At 57.0% G+C, this 18,492-nt stretch overlaps 8 protein-coding genes across 8 annotated transcripts, besides 7 other annotated features; 4 read left to right on the top strand and 4 right to left on the bottom strand.

The window, feature by feature from the left end:
* Positions 1-1,759: 1,759 nt before the first annotated feature.
* On the top strand, positions 1,760-2,814 carry EKO05_0005301 (uncharacterized protein; the record flags this gene model as incomplete). The annotated part of the gene is made up of 2 exons (XM_038940054.1): positions 1,760-2,058; positions 2,109-2,814. The coding sequence occupies 2 exons, from the start codon at positions 1,760-1,762 to the stop codon at positions 2,812-2,814; spliced, it is 1,005 nt and encodes a 334-aa protein (XP_038798319.1).
* A 300-nt stretch (positions 2,815-3,114) lies between these two features.
* EKO05_0005300 (Hydroxymethylbilane synthase) lies at positions 3,115-4,357 on the bottom strand (the record flags this gene model as incomplete). Its single annotated transcript, XM_038940209.1, has 2 exons — positions 3,115-3,974; positions 4,021-4,357. 2 exons carry the CDS (start codon positions 4,355-4,357, stop codon positions 3,115-3,117), a joined length of 1,197 nt encoding a protein of 398 aa, XP_038798318.1.
* A 287-nt stretch (positions 4,358-4,644) lies between these two features.
* On the top strand, positions 4,645-6,537 carry EKO05_0005299 (uncharacterized protein; the record flags this gene model as incomplete). Its single annotated transcript, XM_038940060.1, has 2 exons — positions 4,645-4,915; positions 4,970-6,537. 2 exons carry the CDS (start codon positions 4,645-4,647, stop codon positions 6,535-6,537), a joined length of 1,839 nt encoding a protein of 612 aa, XP_038798317.1.
* Positions 6,538-6,897: 360 nt separating this feature from the next.
* Positions 6,898-7,197, top strand: EKO05_0005298 (uncharacterized protein; the record flags this gene model as incomplete). The annotated part of the gene is made up of 1 exon (XM_038945962.2): positions 6,898-7,197. The coding sequence occupies one exon, from the start codon at positions 6,898-6,900 to the stop codon at positions 7,195-7,197; it is 300 nt and encodes a 99-aa protein (XP_038798316.2).
* Positions 7,198-8,472: 1,275 nt separating this feature from the next.
* Positions 8,473-12,087, bottom strand: EKO05_0005297 (DNA helicase rad5; the record flags this gene model as incomplete). The annotated part of the gene is made up of 3 exons (XM_038939974.1): positions 8,473-8,551; positions 8,601-11,700; positions 11,760-12,087. 3 exons carry the CDS (start codon positions 12,085-12,087, stop codon positions 8,473-8,475), a joined length of 3,507 nt encoding a protein of 1,168 aa, XP_038798315.1.
* Positions 11,603-11,671: a tandem repeat.
* Positions 11,927-11,983: a tandem repeat.
* Positions 12,088-12,216: 129 nt separating the features above from the next.
* Positions 12,217-12,241: a tandem repeat.
* Positions 12,242-12,341: 100 nt separating this feature from the next.
* On the top strand, positions 12,342-13,888 carry EKO05_0005296 (uncharacterized protein; the record flags this gene model as incomplete). The annotated part of the gene is made up of 2 exons (XM_038940094.1): positions 12,342-12,502; positions 12,895-13,888. The coding sequence occupies 2 exons, from the start codon at positions 12,342-12,344 to the stop codon at positions 13,886-13,888; spliced, it is 1,155 nt and encodes a 384-aa protein (XP_038798314.1).
* Positions 13,889-14,006: 118 nt separating this feature from the next.
* Positions 14,007-14,034: a tandem repeat.
* A 48-nt stretch (positions 14,035-14,082) lies between these two features.
* On the bottom strand, positions 14,083-15,291 carry EKO05_0005295 (uncharacterized protein; the record flags this gene model as incomplete). The annotated part of the gene is made up of 1 exon (XM_038945961.1): positions 14,083-15,291. One exon carries the CDS (start codon positions 15,289-15,291, stop codon positions 14,083-14,085), a length of 1,209 nt encoding a protein of 402 aa, XP_038798313.1.
* Positions 15,001-15,027: a tandem repeat.
* A 1,007-nt stretch (positions 15,292-16,298) lies between the features above and the next one.
* EKO05_0005294 (Eukaryotic translation initiation factor 4B) lies at positions 16,299-18,240 on the bottom strand (the record flags this gene model as incomplete). Its single annotated transcript, XM_059636571.1, has 7 exons — positions 16,299-17,368; positions 17,418-17,702; positions 17,758-17,850; positions 17,919-17,924; positions 17,980-18,024; positions 18,077-18,130; positions 18,237-18,240. The coding sequence occupies 7 exons, from the start codon at positions 18,238-18,240 to the stop codon at positions 16,299-16,301; spliced, it is 1,557 nt and encodes a 518-aa protein (XP_059492554.1).
* Positions 16,666-16,708: a tandem repeat.
* Positions 17,815-17,851: a tandem repeat.
* Positions 18,241-18,492: the final 252 nt, after the last annotated feature.

The raw sequence follows: 18,492 nt of genomic DNA, 5'->3' as shown, positions 1-18,492 counted from the left end.
CCCGATGTGGCAGTGTCCCAGCGAAGGGTTACGGGTGCAGTACATTATTGTGTCGTGCCGATCAGGGCTTTGCGTAAAAAATGAGGCTGTATGATCGGGTACATGTGTTCCTCATCGATCTTGCATGCTGCATTGGTACTGCAAAATCACGACCAGTCTACTGAAAACCCCGCGGGATATTGGTTCGCGTTGATTTATCCAATGGACAGTAGAGGTTCGCGCGTCCTGTACGGTGCTCGAGATCGCAGGCTTGCAGTAGAGGCCTAACTTGTAGAAGGAAAAGCGATGTTCGCTGCAGATGCAGGGGTCTGTGTACAGTACCAGTTTGTTGAACTGAGCAGTTCTTACTTGTAAGTATTGAGACTGTAGCCTTGCGGCACGTTCTGAGTGTCAGTTGTGACTTGTTGCCCTGACGTGACTCAAGATGGCTCAGTCACATGAGACCTATAATTTCACCTCTTTGATCCAATTCTGTTGCTGACCACACTACCTGGTGTGAAATACATCCTTGGACTTGACCCTGCAGGGCTCGAAGCAGATGCTGTGCGACGATAACCCACATGGCGCGTGGGATGGCCCTAGTGACCAAAGTGACTCAGCTCGATCCGGACAAACAGCGCTCCGTGGATACGACAAGAAGATAGACACCGGAAAGTTGTTGTCTCGTGGGGCCGGGCCGTAGCGTCATGGAGCGAGCTGTCCCATAGGAGTGGTTACGAATCGCACAATTTTTCAACAGCAAATCAAGTTCCTCGGACAAGAGCTGCTTTTTGAGTCGTCGATTTTGCTTTCTCTTTCCAGTACCGGTATGTCGTTAAGTTCGTATGCAGGTCTGCGCTTCCAGTGCCGCGGACCAGAGTTTGAGCGGCCGTCACTTTTGCTTTTTGGCACACCATCGTTCGAGACAGGATACCGTTGTCCCCGCGATTCCATCTCTTGTCGAAAGTCAACTCGCCCTCACCAGTAGTGAATCAAGCATGCTTGAAAGCTGCGTGCATGCTGATCTATCGAAACACCCCACCGCGAAGGCGGCTACGCGTGGTCATGATGTATGCAGAAGAAGCTGAGAACAAAAGCGAGACGTCGACCCCTGTCATCGCCTACATCCGCATTGTCGATCAGAGCAGGAACAGGGCCACGTCAAGTGGGGCGTCCAATACCACCTTTTACCGGGATCGTTGTCGTGATGATGGAAGAAGGGCTATGATTTGTTAGGGGTTCAGGTCTCTGCACCTTGGCCTCACCTACCGTTCCAGAGTCCAGGCACGACCTGCAGCGCAGCGCAGCGCAGCTTTCTCTCCCGCAATCCATCTAACTCGCCAGCACTTCTAGGCAGAAAAGCAGATATCTAGCTCGCTGCGGATGATTGACCTTGCCGTCACAGCCTCTCGGACAACAGAGGATAGCGTGACCCCCCTTCGGGACAACCTGCAGATGGCCGCCACAAAGCAGCCTGCGAAGTGATCACCCTGCGTCTCTAGTGCAGGATCGAGCGGCATGGGTGATGTCTTTGCTTGTCTGAGACACGGGGGAGACGGTATCGATATGCCAGAGTAACACAGAACGTGCTCGGGAGGTGGATGAACACAGTGACTACCCGTAGTTGCTTTTCTATTCTCGTCAAAACCTTTTAGCTTCCTTCTATACTTACGTTGATTCACCATGCCTGCTACTTCTCGATCTTAGTATTACTACCAGGCTTTCTTTCCCATCGTTGCTATTCTTTTGTCGGCCATTCGTTTTCTTTCTTGGGCCCATCATGGACACCCACTCGCTCGCTATTCAGTCGTGGGCGTTCTATGCACTGGCCATCTCAATCATTTTCGCAAGACTGATCTTTCGACGTATCATGCTCAAGTCTTTTGCAGACTTGCAGGCTGATGATTGGATCATGGTGTCCCTCCTTCTGCCATTTACTGCTTTCATCGTCCTCACCAACCTGGTCTCCAACTCATCTACACAACAGCAGCGAACACATCGATACGTACTCGAGGAACTTCAGTTGGTCATAACATGCTTTGTCAAAGTGTGTCTTCTGATATTGTACTGGCGAATCTTGTAGGCTGATTGCTGTTAGACCGCAGTAGTTCTCTCACTGACTTATCTAGTCCAGTCGCGTTCAGCATTCTTCGAAGACGCTATGTGCAGATCGTCTCAGCCATTTGCGTTATCTCTTTCCTGATCATCCAAATTTCACTACTGTCCTGGTGCCAACCAGCACACATGGAAGACAATCCACATTGTCTAACCTACCACAACCACACCATTGTCTCACTGACACTCAGCACTCTGACCACTTTCCTTGTCCTTATCCTCCCCACACCATTCATTCCAACACCGCGTCGCTTTCTCCTTGCCATCCTCACAGCGACCGGCACCCTGACCCTCGTTTTCGGCATCTTTGCACGATGCTTGGTCCTCACGGCACCGGATTCACGTACATACCTCTTCTTCTACATCACGGAGCCCACACTCCTCATCATATTCGCCAACCTACCCTTCCTCGCATCCCTCGTGGTATCGACTGCACCAGCAAGGATACGCGAGTTTGGGCGCAGTATATCCTTCTTGAGAGACGGCGGGGACACGCCGCTATCCCCCTGGCCGAGGAGTCGGCGTGCGAGTGTGCCTAGTCTTCGGATGCCGCCACTAGGTGCGAGTCTGCTGGAGAGCACAACGACAGTCATGGGTGGGGAGCCAGAGCGGAAGGAGTGGACGATTACCCCGCCGGTGACAAGACCGGGAAGTGTAAAGAGCGGGTTCGAGACGTGGAAAAGGTCGAGTAGTAATGCAGGCTGGCCTTTGCCTGGATAGATGACGCATATGTGGATATTACGAGGTGTTCAGAATTGAAGTATACATCTTTGAAGTTTGTTGGCTGTCCATACACAATACACTGAACATCTCGACGGTCAGTCCGTCTTTCCTTCACCCTAGGCACAGCAGAGCTGTACGAATGTGCTGTTCGATGAAGTCAATTTGACAATGTGTCGCGTGAACCCAGTTATTCCTGTAAGTGCTGCCTATGTGCTTGATGAGTCGTAAGTCTCCAGCCTGTGCTTCGCGTCATAGGCACAATGTGGCTTGTGCATTCGTGAGTTGCTGTCGACTCATCTATGCTGTGCCTGGGGCGACGCCCATGGCCTCCAATTGCTTCTTTGCACCCCACTGCTTCTCGACTTTGATCTTTTCCAGGATCTTACCTGCGCCCTTCTCGATCAAGATTCTTGCCACTTCCTGCCCAAACTCATCGGCTTCCTCTGCGGACCGGACCTTGCGTGTTGCCTCGTGCTCAACGAACTCGGTGCCGTCCACACTAACAACCATTGTCTTCAGCACCAGCTCCTGGTCGTCGAGATGGGGCTCTGAAACCTCCAGAGCAGCACCGTGCTTGTCGTAGTCCTTCGCAGGCTGAGCGCCGACCGCCAGACCTTTCCCGCCGCGCCATGTTGTCTCGACGCCGATTGGCACACTGCATCCTCCCTCGAGGGTGCGCAGGAGTGCGCGCTCGGCGCCACAAGCCCGCGTGGTGCGCTCGCATCGTATTTTGCTGAGCATGTCCTTCATGACATTGTCGTTCCTCCTGATCTCAATGCCTAGGGCGCCTTGACCGACGGCGTGCAGCATGCCGCCGGTGCTGCTGCTGAGTCTCTGGCTGATCCGATTCGAGAAACCTATCCTGTTCAGGCCGGCAGTTGCGAGGATGATGGCAGAGTACTGCGAGTCCTCGGCGTCCAGCTTGCCTAGCCTTGTCCCGACGTTGCCTCGCAGATCGGCAAACTTCAGGTGCGGGTAGAGCTTGCGTAGCTGAGCAGCGCGGCGGACCGAAGACGTGCCAATGGTGGCGCCCTGGGGCAGTGTGGCGAGTGTGGTCTCCTTGGGAAGGCGCGGCGAGATGATGAGGGCGTCGCTGGGGTCCTCGCGCTCGAGGATGGCGCCGAGGAGGAGGTTGTCGGGCAGATGGGTGGGCATGTCTGTGCTGATCAGCAGTGCGCGTGGACCAAGGACGGGCTCGGGTACCCTTCAGGCAGTGGACGATGATGTCCAGGTCTCCCTTCTCCAGCATGCTCTCGAGCTCGCCGGTCCACAGGCTCTTTGCGTTCTCGCCTTGGCTCAGTTGCTGCAGCGGGGTGATCTTGTCTTTGTCGCCCTGCACCATGACAGGGCAGATCTCGTACGTGCGGCCTGGGTTGGCATCTTTCAGCGCTTGCTTGACCGCGTTGGCCTGGATGAGCGCCAGTGCCGAGTTGCGCGTGCCAATGTTGACGGTGGGGAACTGCGTGCTGGCCGACGTGGTCAGGCCTTTTGGTGTTGGCTGCGACGACGTCTGGCCATCGGAGGCTGTCGCGGAGGCCATGGTGAGTTGTGTAGGGCAGGGGGGGCTGCGATGGGAGCAGACCAACTTCTCTACACTTCCTTGCACTTCTTCACTCTTCTTTACACTTCTTTACTTTACCCCGAGCCGCGGTGGGACGCGGGGCACAGTCAGAACATCACGTCACAGCCGCGCTAGCGTCAGGTACGCTTGCACCTCGAACTAACCACCACGCCAATCCAACAATCCAACGCTCTTGTTTCTCCAGGCGTGCATCGGCAAATACAAAGCACTCGGCACAGCGTCCAGCATGAACAGCACGGTGTGCCATGTCGACTTTCGACGCACTCTGCGGGCGCTGTCGAAGAACAGTCGGCGCCAATACGCACAACTGGATTGACCACCATACCCAGATAAGCCTGAAGATCTCAGCAGCAAAGGGCTGCCAGATCTGTCGCTTGCTGTTCCACACGTTCTGCAAGCAATCGCCGAGAGACGTCGGCAGGTGCGAAAAACTGCGCATTGCCAGGCTTCACAGCGACTCGGTGTCTGTCAAAGGCTTCAATGATGCTATCCAGAGATTCGAGGTCGTTGGGCCAGGTCAGTGTTAGGTTCTGGGCGTCACAGACAGCTCCCTGCTGAAACCCCTAGCAGGTCACGACTTTCGGCGAGTCCAAACGCGCCCAGATGCAGAAGAGACGTACAGCTTGATCTCCAATTGGCTCGCTGACTGTGTTGCAAAACACGATGCTTGCCAAAAGCCAAAAGACCTCATCGTCCCAAGGAGACTGATCGAGGTTACGGACAAATTACGTCTTACCTACTGGAACTCACTTCCACCTGGGGAGACGTACGCAGCTCTGAGCCATTGCTGGGGCAGCTCCCCAGGGCTGATAACCACGGTTGGTAACCTTAGGCTGTTCGAGATACACATTGATCCTCCCAGTCTACCTCGGACATTTCGAGACGCAATTGAAGTCACGCGCAAACTCAACATTAAACATCTTTGGATCGATGCACTATGCATCATTCAAGATAGCCAAGAAGACTGGCGAGCAGAAGCTGCAAAGATGGGCCACTACTACAGGAACGCGCACCTGACCATATCTGCGCTAGACGCGCCTGACGGTTCAACAGGCTTCCTTGCTACCAAGAGAGCGTTTCCAACAGCACGGATCGACGACAAGGAGTCGTGGCGACAGTCAGGACTGTCTTGGAAGGACACATTCCGCCAGTCACCTCTGAGTCGAAGAGGGTGGGTACTCCAAGAGAGGCTCTTGTCTCGACGGGTGTTGCACTATGCGAGAGATGAGGTTCTCTGGGAATGCATGACATGTTCTGCACGGGAAAGAACTGCATCCTTTTCAGACAAAGACACCGGTAAGCGCATTGCGAGAAAGCACTACCTAGGTGATGCTGCTTCCGTCCAAATCAAGCAGTGGTACGATATTGTCTGTCAATACTCCGGGCTCGACCTGACGGTTGATACCGACGTCTTCGCGGCCATTGGTGGTATAGCAAGGACTTTTCGCAATGCCACGGGCATGAAATACGCTGCAGGACTTTGGTGGGAACACCTGCCATACGGTTTCCTCTGGTATTGCGAAAGCACGAAACTACGTGACGGACCCTCTGTAGCTCCTAGCTGGTCCTGGGCATCCAGGAGGGGACCCGTGAGGATGCTGTGTCAGCCACCAGCATGGGTCCTGGACGCTACGTGTAAACGTCCGCTCCAATCGTCTGTACAAGATGCTCAAAACTACATTGCAAGCATAGTTGGTTTTCGGCTTGAGTTCACCGATGATGCTGTGGACCGGGGACGAGACATTAGGTTAAGGATCGAAGCGTATCACGCCAGAGTCTTCTGTCGAAGTAGCTGTGATACACGACCACCATTCGACGACCCAGATCTGCGACGCATCATCTCTATCTACGAGGAGTTTGGATGCCGTATTGGAACGGGTTATCTGGATCACATACCAAGTGAAGATTTCAAAGAGTGCATAGCAATCGTGCTGATGCAACAACCTGAGCCAACTTGGGACTCTGGGCAGGACACAAATGTAACATACCTTATGTTGGTCGAGAAGACCGAAAACGAGCAGGATGAGGAAACATACGTACGAATCGGAATCGGACGTACTGTCGACCTCCTGGAAGGTTGTGTCTTTGAGGACAAATGGTTGCGAGCCACGCAGCAACGTACCTTTCTCCTCAAATGAATACTGCCTCCTGTTCAATGGCTCGGAGGCTGGTTGGCGTAAAGTCCAATCGCAGAAACTGCACTCTGGCTTTGTGCAACCGTGTACCCAGGCCCGGGCCGTAGATTGCACCCCACATCACCTCAATAACCCTGGATAGCTTCGATAGCCCGCTGCAACTGCTCAATCAACAACAAAGAGCTTGGTGACATCGTTCATCTTCACTCCCGGATCTATGCCAAGCGAGAGGGGCGCGATGCGTTAGCCGCATGGCTTGTTGATCAGTATGCCTATTGAGCATAGAACCTCATACTTTTCGATGGTGATGCTGCCACCGAACCCATGGAACCTCACCCTCTTCCTATTATCCGAGCGTGCTGTATGTTACTCACCCCTCTGTCTGTGCAAGCCCACTGCTACGTATCCTTGATCTACCGCCAGCCACCCAAGTATATCCCACCGCTGCTGAATCTGGTAGAGGACACCGTTCGCGCGCCGTTCGATCTGCAGAAGTACGTTCGCGAGGGTGGACTGACGCTCGTTGGTGGCAACTTGATGCGTGAGGGTCTGGGCACTACGCTCTGCGCGCTCGTCCCTGGGTGCACAGCGACGGGTGAAGGATACAACGGCCCCAAGGATGGCACGGCACTGCCTGATATCAGAGAGTACATTGGTGTCTAGGCAGACAGCTGTGCAGCGAAGCTGTGTGTGTTACTACCATTACTACTACCGCGATCCAAATGCCGTTCAAGTTTTCATCACAGCGATACGCAATTCTCCTACCAACGGCGCAACACACGTATTAACGGTGGAACGCATAGTACCTGTCTCTGACGCCAGACATCTGTCTTCACCCATCACCTACTTCCAGAACGGCGCTCATATCTCGCACAACCTCTTGATACCACCCGAGCCGAGAGGATGGCCCAATCGCAAGCCGGACATGCATGCATGCCCTAGTTCAAACGCAAACTCCTTCTCCAACACCGCCGCATCTTCCGCTCCGTCCGCGTCGAAAGCGGTGTCGAGTGACTTGATCGAATGCGTCGCAGCGCAGGCATCTTTTGGACAGGTAGGCGTTTGCAAGCTTGCCATATCGTGCCGTGCGTATGCTGGTCCTGTCCTTTTGGGGAACATTGTCTTATTCGCACGGATCGGAAGATGCAGGTTCGACGGGTCGTGGGTGTTTGTCTTTTGATTCGTGGACTTGTAAATGTACCTCTTAGCTACACTGGTATCATTATTAGATTCAAGCAGTCGGTAGAATCAACAGGTTATAGGTGTTTATCTTTTAGTGTAAGGACTTGTAGATGTACCTCTTAACTATGCTCGTATCTTCATTACATCAAGGCCGTCTATAGGATGAACGGGTTTTAGGTGTTTATTTTTTTTTTAAAATTTACGGACTTGTGAATGTACCTCGTAGTACACTTGTATCTTCATTAGATGGAAGTAGTGTGACTCTCAGCTACGCTCGTATCTTCGCTATGTCGTAATCGGTGGGGTCGCTACACGGCCTTGCTCGCTGGTGCGACTCTTCCGCGTGCTATTTCACTATTGTTGACATGTTTTGCTGAGCCAGGAATGGCAGGCAGCACGAGGCTGGAGTACGCTAGCTATGGGTGTGCTGTATATACAACAAGTATGACTAAAGAACAATGCTTGATCGCTAATGATGCGGAACCCATCTTGCGCGCCCGTAATGCTTCGATGAAAATGCGAATCGTGCCCTCGTAGTCCTCAGATATGTTTTGATGCTCTATGTAGCTGCCTCAGCTGAGCAGTTCCTTGATATCTTCCATCCTCTGCACTCTTTTCTCAGCTGAGCAGTTCCTTGATGTCTTCTATCCTCTGCACTCTTTTCTCAGCTGAGCAGTTCCTTCATGTCTTCCATCCTCTGCACTCTTTTCTCAGCTGAGCAGTTCCTTGATGTCTTCCATCCTCTGCACTCTTTTCTCAGCTGAGCAGTTCCTTGATGTCTTCAATCCTCTGCACTCTCTTCTCGTCTTCGCTCATCATACCCAAGCTACTCGCACTGCATCACGTTAGCGTCTGTTCACACTCCATCCATCACAGAAACCTACATGAACTTCTTCCTTTCCTGAATCCTCAGCATCTTCTCCTCAATGCTGCCCTCGACCACAAATCTTACTACTCTGACACTCCCCTCCTGACCCATGCGATGCACACGATCTATAGCCTGCGCTTCGACCGCAAAACTCCACCACGGATCCATCATGAACACATTGCGCGCACAGGTCAAGTTCAGTCCCACGCCGCCCGCCCGCAGCGAAAGCAGCAGTACATAGGGTCTCGGGGACGCGGTGAACTCGGCAAGAACGGCGGCGCGCGTTTTTTGCGCCATGGAGCCATCGAAGCGGAGGAAGGGGATGTGATCTCGAGCAAGTGCAGGTTCGATGAGGTCGAGGAAAGATGTGAACTGCGAGAAGACTACAGTTTTCCCCTGGGGATCTTCTTTCCTGTTCTTCTTGAGGTGGGTGAGTAGAGCTTGGGTTTTCGCAGAGCCGCTGAGGCCAATCCGCCGTAAGCTAATGCGCGGTGTCTGGGTAGCCGATGGTGGAGCGCCAATACCAAAACTGTGTGTTGGTTTGTCAACGACGTGGTCGTGGCGCACGACCTCGAAGACATCACGCGCGTTGATGGGTTCACGGCAGTTGAAGCAGCAGGGAACCTCGCCTTTGTCGCGCTGGTGGTTGATGTAGTTCAGCAAGCATTCCTTGCAAGCGGAATGCCAGCAGCCAGTGACGGCCTGGTCGGCCATAGGTTCTTCGAAGCACAAGGGACATTCGGCCTCGGCTTCGTCTTGAATCTGCTTGAGGACATGGGCGCCGAATTTGTTGACGTCTTGGTCGCTATCGGCGGTGAAGCGCTCGATCAAACTGGAGAGATCCATGTCGTCGGCAAGACCATTGGCAAGATCAGACGCCACGTTGCCTTCGAGTTCGTCGGCGACGAGGCTAGATTTACGCGTTAGGATGGGGTGACAGCATGATTGCCTGAGACGGAGGATTTGAGCGAAGATGGTGGTGTAGTTCTTCAGCAGCATGCCAGACTCGGCGTTTTGTGTGAAAACGCTCTTTGCTCGCAAGTAGATGTGGTCGTACACATCTCGCTCGTCTTGTGATAGGATGATGCGCTCGATGTCGATGACCTTTGGTGGTAGAGGTACCAGAGCCTCACCGTCGGGCGTTTTCATGTCCTTTGTTCGGCGCAAAACAAGCGGCTCGAGGACGGTTTGCACCACGTCGAGAGCGCGGATGAAGTCGCCTGCTTCAAAGGGTACTGTGATGAATGTCTTCCAGAAGGAAAAGTTGCTCCAGGGTTCGACCTTTAGGAAGCGCACCAGACTAAACAGATCCTCGAGTCGATTGACAATTGGCGTACCCGTAAGCACCCATCGATGCCTCGCGCTGAGCTCGTAACAAGCTTTTGCTGTCTTGGACTGCCTGTTTTTGATGTAGTGCGCTTCATCGAGGATGATGCGGAAGTATTCCAGCGAGAAGATACCACCGTGCGACCCTCTGTTGCCATGTTGAGCAGCGACCTGATTGAATTCAGACAGAACTGTGCCGTAACTGGTGATGATTAGGTTGGGAGCGTTGGCGGCGTTGGATGCACAGCAGAGTTTCTGGAGGTTGACGGCCTTTTCCGATCCGTAATAGATCATGGCTTTCATGGTACCTTCTTTCGACGCCTTCTCCGCTTCGCTGTGCCATTGTGCAAGCAAGGACATAGGCGCGATGACCAGGGTGGTGTAGGGCGCCGGCTCAACCGCTGCACTGGTCTTTTGCAAGCGAGGAAGCGCTTTGGGTGCGGCTGATTGTTCGGTCTGGTCTGGATGGTTTCTGTGCGTGTGAATCAAGCTCATCATTTCGATGGTCTTGCCGAGCCCCATCTCGTCAGCCAGGATGCCGCCGAGACAGTTTTGCTCTTGCCTGGGGAAGTCTAGCGAAAGTTGGCCAGAGTAGGGGTTGACGTAGAACATGGCTTGGTCCTGGACGGTGGGCAGGTCTTGATCATCAGCGTCCTTGTCGGGCCACTGGTACTCTTCCCACAATGGGTGCATGGAGAGGTCCTTGGCTTGGAGCGATTCGTCCTTTTCTTTTCCGACCATCCAGTGTAGGGCCTGCTTCTGGTACTTGCGAAGGTGCATGACGAATGTGTCCGCAGGCTCCATTGTAGGTGTGTTGAAATCGAACGACTGCGCTTTCTTGTACAACGAGTCCAGCTGGTCCTGTTCGAGCTCTGCGCCCTCTTCAGCTTCGTCGCCTGGTGGCGAAGACGTGCCGTTTGCAGGCGTCCCGTTGTTCGGCTTGGGCTTTTCGTCCTTGCTCTCGGCGCTCTCTGCTGCCTGCAGAAGACGTTGGCGCTTGTGCTTTTCCGTGTTTTCATTCCGACGTGAGGGGTGCAGGTTGATGGAGTCGAAGAGCTTCACCAGACCGACCTGGCGCATCCTCAGATCGCGCTCGTCGGACGTCTCCTTCTCTTCGAAGATGCTAACCTCTCGGTTGTCGTCCGGGTTGGTGAAGTTGCGCTTATCGAAAGCGGCGCGCAGGAGATGGGCGTGCAGTTGGAGGTATATCGTGTCGCTCGTTCGTATCCTGTCTGGGGCGTATACGCAGGTGCCGTCGAAGGAGCAGACCTTCTGGTCGATCAAGGCCGACACCCAGGCTGCCGACTCGTTTTCCAGCCTCCCGACCTCCTGGCCTCGCTCGTTTGTGAATCGCACGACAATGTCCTGCTTCTGGAGGGCGACGACACGCTTCTTGGATTTTGGCTGCCTCTTGAAGCGCTCCACGGTGAGCTTGTCGTTGTGCTTGAGCAGTCGTGTGCCGCTCGTCGTCGCCCAGCCCACGACTCCGAACGAACCAATGTAGCGCTTGGGAGGCGTGTCTCTCAGCAGGCGGGCCATGGGCGTCGAGGGCGCGGAGGCTTGCGAGGCGAGCGAGTCTTGGGACTCGGTGCGTTGCAGTGAGCTCGCTATCGTCGTCTGGACGGAGTGGGGGCGTGGTAGGAAGAGGGCGGCGGGGGTAGGAGCAGGCGCGGGGGTAGGAGCGGGCGCGGGGGCAGGGGCAGGAGCAGGGGCAGAGGCAGAGGCAGGAGCAGAGGCAGAGGCAGAGGCAGAGGCAGAGGCCCATGAGCCGTCGAGATACAGGTTGATTGCTGTGCAGCGACTTAGTCGACGGTGGACGAGTTGGCGGTGCAAGGGCAAGCGTTCGTACCTCTCTCCACATGGCTGCTGCTGACGTCCTTGAGCTTCTGCAGGGTGGAGGCGGGCAGCGCTCCCACGACGGCCTGCAGCATGTCCACGTCGAAGCCATCGCGTGCTGGTACACGGGGGCCGTCTTGCCCTTGGTCGGGTAGGCGTGTTGGACTCGAGGGTGCGTGTGGCGGGGACGGCGGGGACGGCGGGGACGGCGGGGACGGCGGGGACGGCGCGGACGGCCGACGTGGATGGGACGGCTTCGAGCGTGCTTGGGCTGGCGACGAGTCTTGTGCGAAAAAGCGGCGCTTCTTTGCTGGTCGTTGGTCGGGGTGGGGCGCCTCCATGGTGTTGTTGGTGCAATGCGGCCGGCTTTGGGGGCGTCGGCGCATGCGACGCGTCTCGCCGCCATTGCAGACGCGCTTTGCTTTCAGCTTTCACGTCCCCACGTCCCCACGTCCCGCGCTAAAGTGATGGACCACCGACCACCGACCACCGACCATGGACGTCGCTCATTTCTCGTCTGCCTGGTCGGCTCGCCTTCTCTGCACCTCCAAGAAGCGCTCCTCCACGCTTTCCATCTCGCTGCCTCTCGCTGCCCATGCAGACGGCAACGCTCCGGGCTGCTCCCCTGCGGCGCACTCACACACACCCGGCGCCTCAAAGGCGGCGAATACAAACCGCGCAATGCTTCGCCGACGGCCCGCGCCCTTTGCAAGCCGAGGTCGAGCGCGCAAGAGCCTACTGCGCCAATCTCATCCGGTACGTGCAAGCCTCCATCACCGCATCGCCGCATCGCCCCATCACCGCATTGCCGCATCGCCCCATCACCGCATCGCCGCATCGCCCCATCACCGCATCGCCGCATCGCCCCATCACCGCATCGCCGCATCGCCCCATCGCCGCATCGCCGCATCGCCCCATCACCGCATTGCCGCATCGCCCCATCACCGCATCGCCGCATCGCCCCATCACCGCATCGCCGCATCGCCCCATCACCGCATCGCCGCATCGCCCCATCACCGCATCGCCGCATCGCCCCATCACCGCATCGCCGCATCGCCCCATCACCGCATCGCCGCATCGCCCCATCACCGCATCGCCGCATCGCCCCATCACCGCATCACCGCATCGCCAAGCTGATTTGCCCACAGAACCTACGACACCCCCTCGCACATCCTCCAATCCTTCGTCCCGCAATCCTCCCGTGATGCCTACCTCGCCATTCGCGCCTTCAACGTCGACGTCGCCCGCGTGGCCGACACCACCAGCACACCCACCGTCGGCATGATGCGCATGCAGTTCTGGCGCGACACCGTCACCAAAGCACTGGCTGGCTCCCCCCCCAAAGAGCCCGTCGCCATCCTCCTCGCCCACGCCGCAGAGCACCTGCAGAGCCGCACAGACGGGAAGTCGCGCCTGAGCAAGAACTGGTTCCACCGCGTCATCAACACGCGCGAGCAGTACCTGGCCAACCCACCCTACCCAACCCTCAGCTCCCTTGAAAGCTACGCCGAAAACACGTACTCGACCTTGTTGTACCTGACTCTGTCCGCCCTGCCCCAGGCCTCGTTGACAACAGACCACATCGCCTCCCACATTGGAAAAGCTGCAGGCATCGCCGCCCTTCTACGCGGCGTCCCGCTCATCGCCTTCCCCCAGCCCCAGCCCGCCCGCACGGCTGCACACATCACAGGCCAGTCGGGTCCAGCGCAGGGCGCCGTGCTTTTGCCGCTCGATGTCATGGCCGAAGCCAACGTGCGCGAGGAAGACGTGTTTCGCCTTGGGGCGCACGCACCGGGCCTGAGAGACGCCGTCTTTGCAGTCGCCACACGCGCCAACGATCATCTCATCACAGCGAGGGAGATGCTGGCCAAGCTCCGAAGCGAAGGGAGCCTGGGCCACGCGTTTGAGCATCAGGACGACGGCGAGCATCAGTACACTTCTCAGCAGAGGAACGCCGGCAGTGAGCAGCAGTTGAGCGACGTCGAGGCCGCGTTTGGCGTCTTCATGCCGAGCGTGAGTACCCAGTCCTGGCTCGATCGGCTGCAAAACGCCGATTTCGACCTGTTTAGTCCGACTTTGAGGAAGACCGACTGGAAACTGCCAGCCAAGGCCTACTGGGCCTACACAAGGCGGAAGATATGAGAGGCGGTAGAGACAGAGTCGTGACGAGATACCCCTGAGCCCAAATGAAAACGCCGGTACATGCATGTGCTAACGAGTACATACTGTACATGTCTTCTCCCCTTGTCTTCAACACCAGCTTCTTCTTCTTCTTCTTCTTCTTCTTCCTCCTCCTCCTCCTCTCCTCTACCTCCACCCCCTCCTTCTTCCGGTACTCAGCTCATCAGACCCTGTACCTGTTCCCCACTCATCGTCGCCTTTGCCGCCGGCCTCTTCTTCTTCTTCCCCCCCGTTCCACCTGCCTTGGGCGTGCTCGTCCGCCTGCTCTGTGTCGGTCGCTCCGTCTTGGCCTCCATAGCCGCCTCATGCTCGATCGTCTTGACCGCCCGACTAATCGCCATGCTGTACCCGCCAATCCACTCGCCCCAACTCTGCTTGCCCGCCCCGCCCTCCAGCTGCGTACCGACTTCCATGCTTGATTCCGGCGTTTTTGTCGACGCCGACGTCGATGTCGCTGGACGAGTGGATTTATTCTTTGGCTGCAGCGGGGGCCCAGCTTCGGCCTGCGCATTCTTCAGCGCCTGGTTAGCACGCCGCTGGTCGAGGAACGAGCGAGCGACGTTCTGCGCCGCAGACACACCGCTCTGGATCGTCTTCACGTCCTCCGGGTTCAGGTTGGCCGGGAGCGGGATGCGGTAGCTGCCGCTCAGGGTGACCTGTCTGTCGCTGCCTGCGTTCGCGCCCGGCGCATCTCGCGCTATCTCCTCCACATACTCTGTGTCTTCAGATCCCCTCCTTCTCGCTCGTGGACGGGCCTGCGGGTGGTAGTGTGCCAGGTCCTGGCGCGCGACTTCGAGCTCGGATTCGATGCGCACAAGCTCCTCGTCCGCCTCTTCTTCGTCGTCGAGCTCCGTGACTTGTGGCTCGTGTTCTGGCTTGGATTGCCCAAGGTTATCGAGAGTTGCTGTGGTTGTCGCGCTCGAGTTCTTGCGTCCTTTGCCTCTTCGGCGTGGAGAACGCGGTGCGGCGTTCGCGGTCGGCGTTGATTTATAGAGGTCCTCAACCTTCGCTTCGAGTCCTCTGACACGATTCTTGAGCGCTTCGAGCTCGGCGGCTTCGTTCGAGAGACTTGGTGCTGCTGCTGCTGCTGCTGCTGCTGCCGTGGATGTCGGTTCCTTGTTCAGCTTTCGGGGTTTGCGCTTGGTTGGTGTGTCCATGGATGGAGTCGATGCGGCTTTGGGGGTTGTAGTGCTTGCTAGAGTCGATGGCTTTTTCGCAGCTGCTTTCTCGAGAACCACGCCCCCTGCTGAGCCTGCTCGACCTGTTGCTGTTGCGTCTGGATTCAAGGCCTTACGGGACCTTGCTTGTTTTGCTGATGCTGCCGATGTGGAATTCGGTCCGGGTGATTGGGGTTTTGTCGACATTGCTCAGGATTCGTAGAAGCTTGTATAGGTGGACGCAACTCGAGAGGAGGATTGCTGGATGATGTGATGTCGTAACTGTCCCTGGCTTCCTTGCAGCCGGAATGAACAGTAAATTACTCGAAACCAACAGACTGAGTACGAACCACAGATCAATCTCGCAAAACAAAGACAGAAAACGAACGGAGACACAACTAGAACGAGGAAAGTGTAGACTCGGGCACACCAAAGCAAGATATTGAGGTTGGACAGACTGACGTATGAGGGGCGGCTAGGCAGGGGACCCACCCTGCAAGAGCCACTGGGGCGGAAGCGGATCTACGTCAACGGCGATCACCAAACGTCCAAATTCCAGGCTACTCGCAGTGGCTGTGAACAGGCCAACAAACAGTATACGGTGTCATGTGAGCATTAGTGGATGGTTAGCATGCAACACTGCCCGATCATGCACAAAAGTCCAAGTTTGAAGTGGAGAACTCAATCGTCAATCTAACCTGCAAATAGATACATGCCCAAACACTCATGTCGTCTATGGGAAAGGTACATCATCGTCACGACATTGACCTCGTAAGCGGAATGGGACGCACCCGTGTTTTGGTTGTGTTCGGAGAAGGACGGTATTCGAGAAGATGCCAAGTCCAAGATTTTCGGAGCCTAGATGGGCGGACATGATGTTGCTGCGATTGGAAGACCGTAACTTTTGGAGGACGGAAAGGGAACAGGGTGACGGGCATGCTCGGGTATCGTGAGCGACATGGACCGACGAAGGTGCAGCTGGGGAGCCATCAGCCTAACCAAGCGGACGAACGCCTTGCATCCCAGCTTGAACGCAAGGCAGGTACAGTGCGCTTGAAAGACAGTCAACAAGACACAGCTGCTCAGAATGAACAGATAGCAAAACCCTCGAGAATGACTCCGCCACGCCGGTGAAATGCGCGACGTTACTATTTTCCTGGAACGCAAAAAAGGAACAAGCCACCGATACACCACCATGAGCTGGTCATGGTGGTTTACGAGGCAATGGCGCGGGTAGGAGCGCCTCCACGACGGTTGGTGCGGGCGTTCTTGGGCGCCTTGGTGACAGTGCTCCAGCCATCGTCTTCCAAAGTCTCGGTTGTGGTACCAGCGGGGGCAGCAGGTGTGCTGGACTTGCGTCTCCAGGATCCTCCGTCCTTGGGGGCCTGGACAACCTCCTGAGGCTTGACCTCCTTATCGTCGACAATCTCGCCGTTGGCAGTCTCGTCCTCAGCCTCAGCCTCGGGATTCTCGACAGCCTTGGGGACCTCGCCACCCTCCTTGGGTTCCTCGGTCGATTTTGCGGATGCAGCTTCTTTAGCGGCGGCCTCCTTGGCCTTCTTCTCCTCGCGGGCCTTGTCGTCTGCCTCCTTCTTCTGCTGTGCGGCCTGCTTCTGCTTCTCCTCCACCGCCCTCTCACGGGCAGCTGTGTCGATGGGACGGGCGGCACCGAAGGGGTTCGGCTTGTCGGAGGGAGTTGCTGGCTGAGCAGCCGGGGCCTCGGAAACGGTCCGCTTTGCGAGATTCAGCTTGGGGCGGCTGGCAAGAGGGGCGGGAGACGAGGGGGTGCTGGCGTCTGGGGTGCCAGTCGGGGATGCGGCATCGGCGCGCATCTTGGATCTCCATTGGTTGTCCTGGTCTGCAGCAGTAGGCTGTCTCTCGAACTGCGGCCTGCCTTCGCTGGGCTGGAACTCGCGACGTGGGGGACCACGCTCGCCCTCGGGACGGCCCTCGCCCCACGCAGGCGACTGCCTTTCACGGAAGCCACCCTCGCGCTCGGGACGGGGCTCACGGGGACCATCGAAGCGCCTGCCGCCTTCTCTCGGTGCCTCGGTCGAGGGGGAGAGGGGGCCCTTGCGCTCCCAGTTACCAAAGTCACGCTGCTTGCCGTCGCTCTCGAATGCCGGGCGCCTGCGCTCGCCGCGGTCGCTGCCAGCATCGGATGCAGCGTCGAAGCCACGGCTGCTGTAACCGCGGTCGGGGCCGCGGCGCTGTCCCGGAAGGTCGGGGAGGGGGCCCTTGCGAGACCAGTCGGAGATGTCCCTGGCTTCGGGGCGGTCCTTGGCTACACTGCTGTCAGACACGGCGGTTGCAAACGTCGGCGTGTTACTTACGGGGCTCAGCAACGCTGACGCGGACATTTCGGCCCTGGAACTGCGAGCCGGACAGGTCGAGCGCCTTCTTCAGGCCATCGAGCGAGCCGAACTCGACGTAGCCGAAGCCCTTGGGCTTGCGGTCGAGCTTGTCCTCGACGATGCGCACGTTGGTGACCTCGCATCCGCTGAAAAAGTCGTTGACATCGCCCTCGGTGGCATCAAAGGAGAGGTTGCCCAGATGGGCAGTGTAAGGGGGCTTCGAGGGGAGGGGGAGCTCCTCGCGGGTAGCAAAGCCGCGGTCGGCTGTGAGACACGATTAGCGTGCGCGTGCAACGAAAGCGAGGCAACGGCGACCTACCAAAGCTTTCAACGCGGCCAGCGCCGAATCCGCCGCCAGAGCCAAAGGTGGGCCTATCGCTGCCGCCGCCGTAGCTGGCGCCGCCGCCACCACCTAGCGCAGTGTGAGCATGCAAAAAGTTGGGCAAAATCGAGTCGCAGGAAGCGGGCGGGGGGAAGTACCTGCGCCTGCACACTGTCAGTACGGGAGGTTTGCGCAGGAAAACACGCTGGTACTACTCACGGGGCATTGGCATGTCCTCCATCTCGTCAGCCCATGAGCCCAGAGCTACACTGCAGTCAGTCGTCTGCGCACTCGAGGGGGAGCACAGGGCGCCTACCCTGGTCGCCTAGGAAGTCTTGCAGGGACATCTTCGCCGCCTTGTTCTTGGGCGCTGCGCAAGTCCGTCAGCCAGAGGTCCTGCAAATTGAAGCCGTACAGAGCGGGGCAAAAAAGCCGCCGCACCAGACACGGCCTGCGTGTTTCGTGGGGGGCCGTACCCATGATTGCGAATTGCGGTTTGGTGTCAACGCGCAGTGAGTATCCGCGCGCTGTCTGAATGTGTAGGAGAGCGGGGTCTGCTCTCGAAAGTCGTCGTGTCGTGCGTGGTGGTGGTGTCGCTGGCTGCACGGTTGGCGATGCACCCAAGCCTGGTCCGGGAAATCAGAAAGTGCGTCTGTAGCTGCTGGTCTGTGCACTTGACATCACAGCCCTGCCGAGCACTGCGACCACTGACCACTGCGAGCACACCAAGCG

This window comes from Ascochyta rabiei, chromosome 8, assembly GCF_004011695.2.
Source record: "Ascochyta rabiei chromosome 8, complete sequence".
In the NCBI taxonomy this organism is placed as follows: Eukaryota; Fungi; Ascomycota; class Dothideomycetes; order Pleosporales; family Didymellaceae; genus Ascochyta; species Ascochyta rabiei.
The sequence above is the reverse complement of the archived record's forward strand: the minus strand, read 5'-3'. Positions and strand labels throughout refer to the sequence as shown.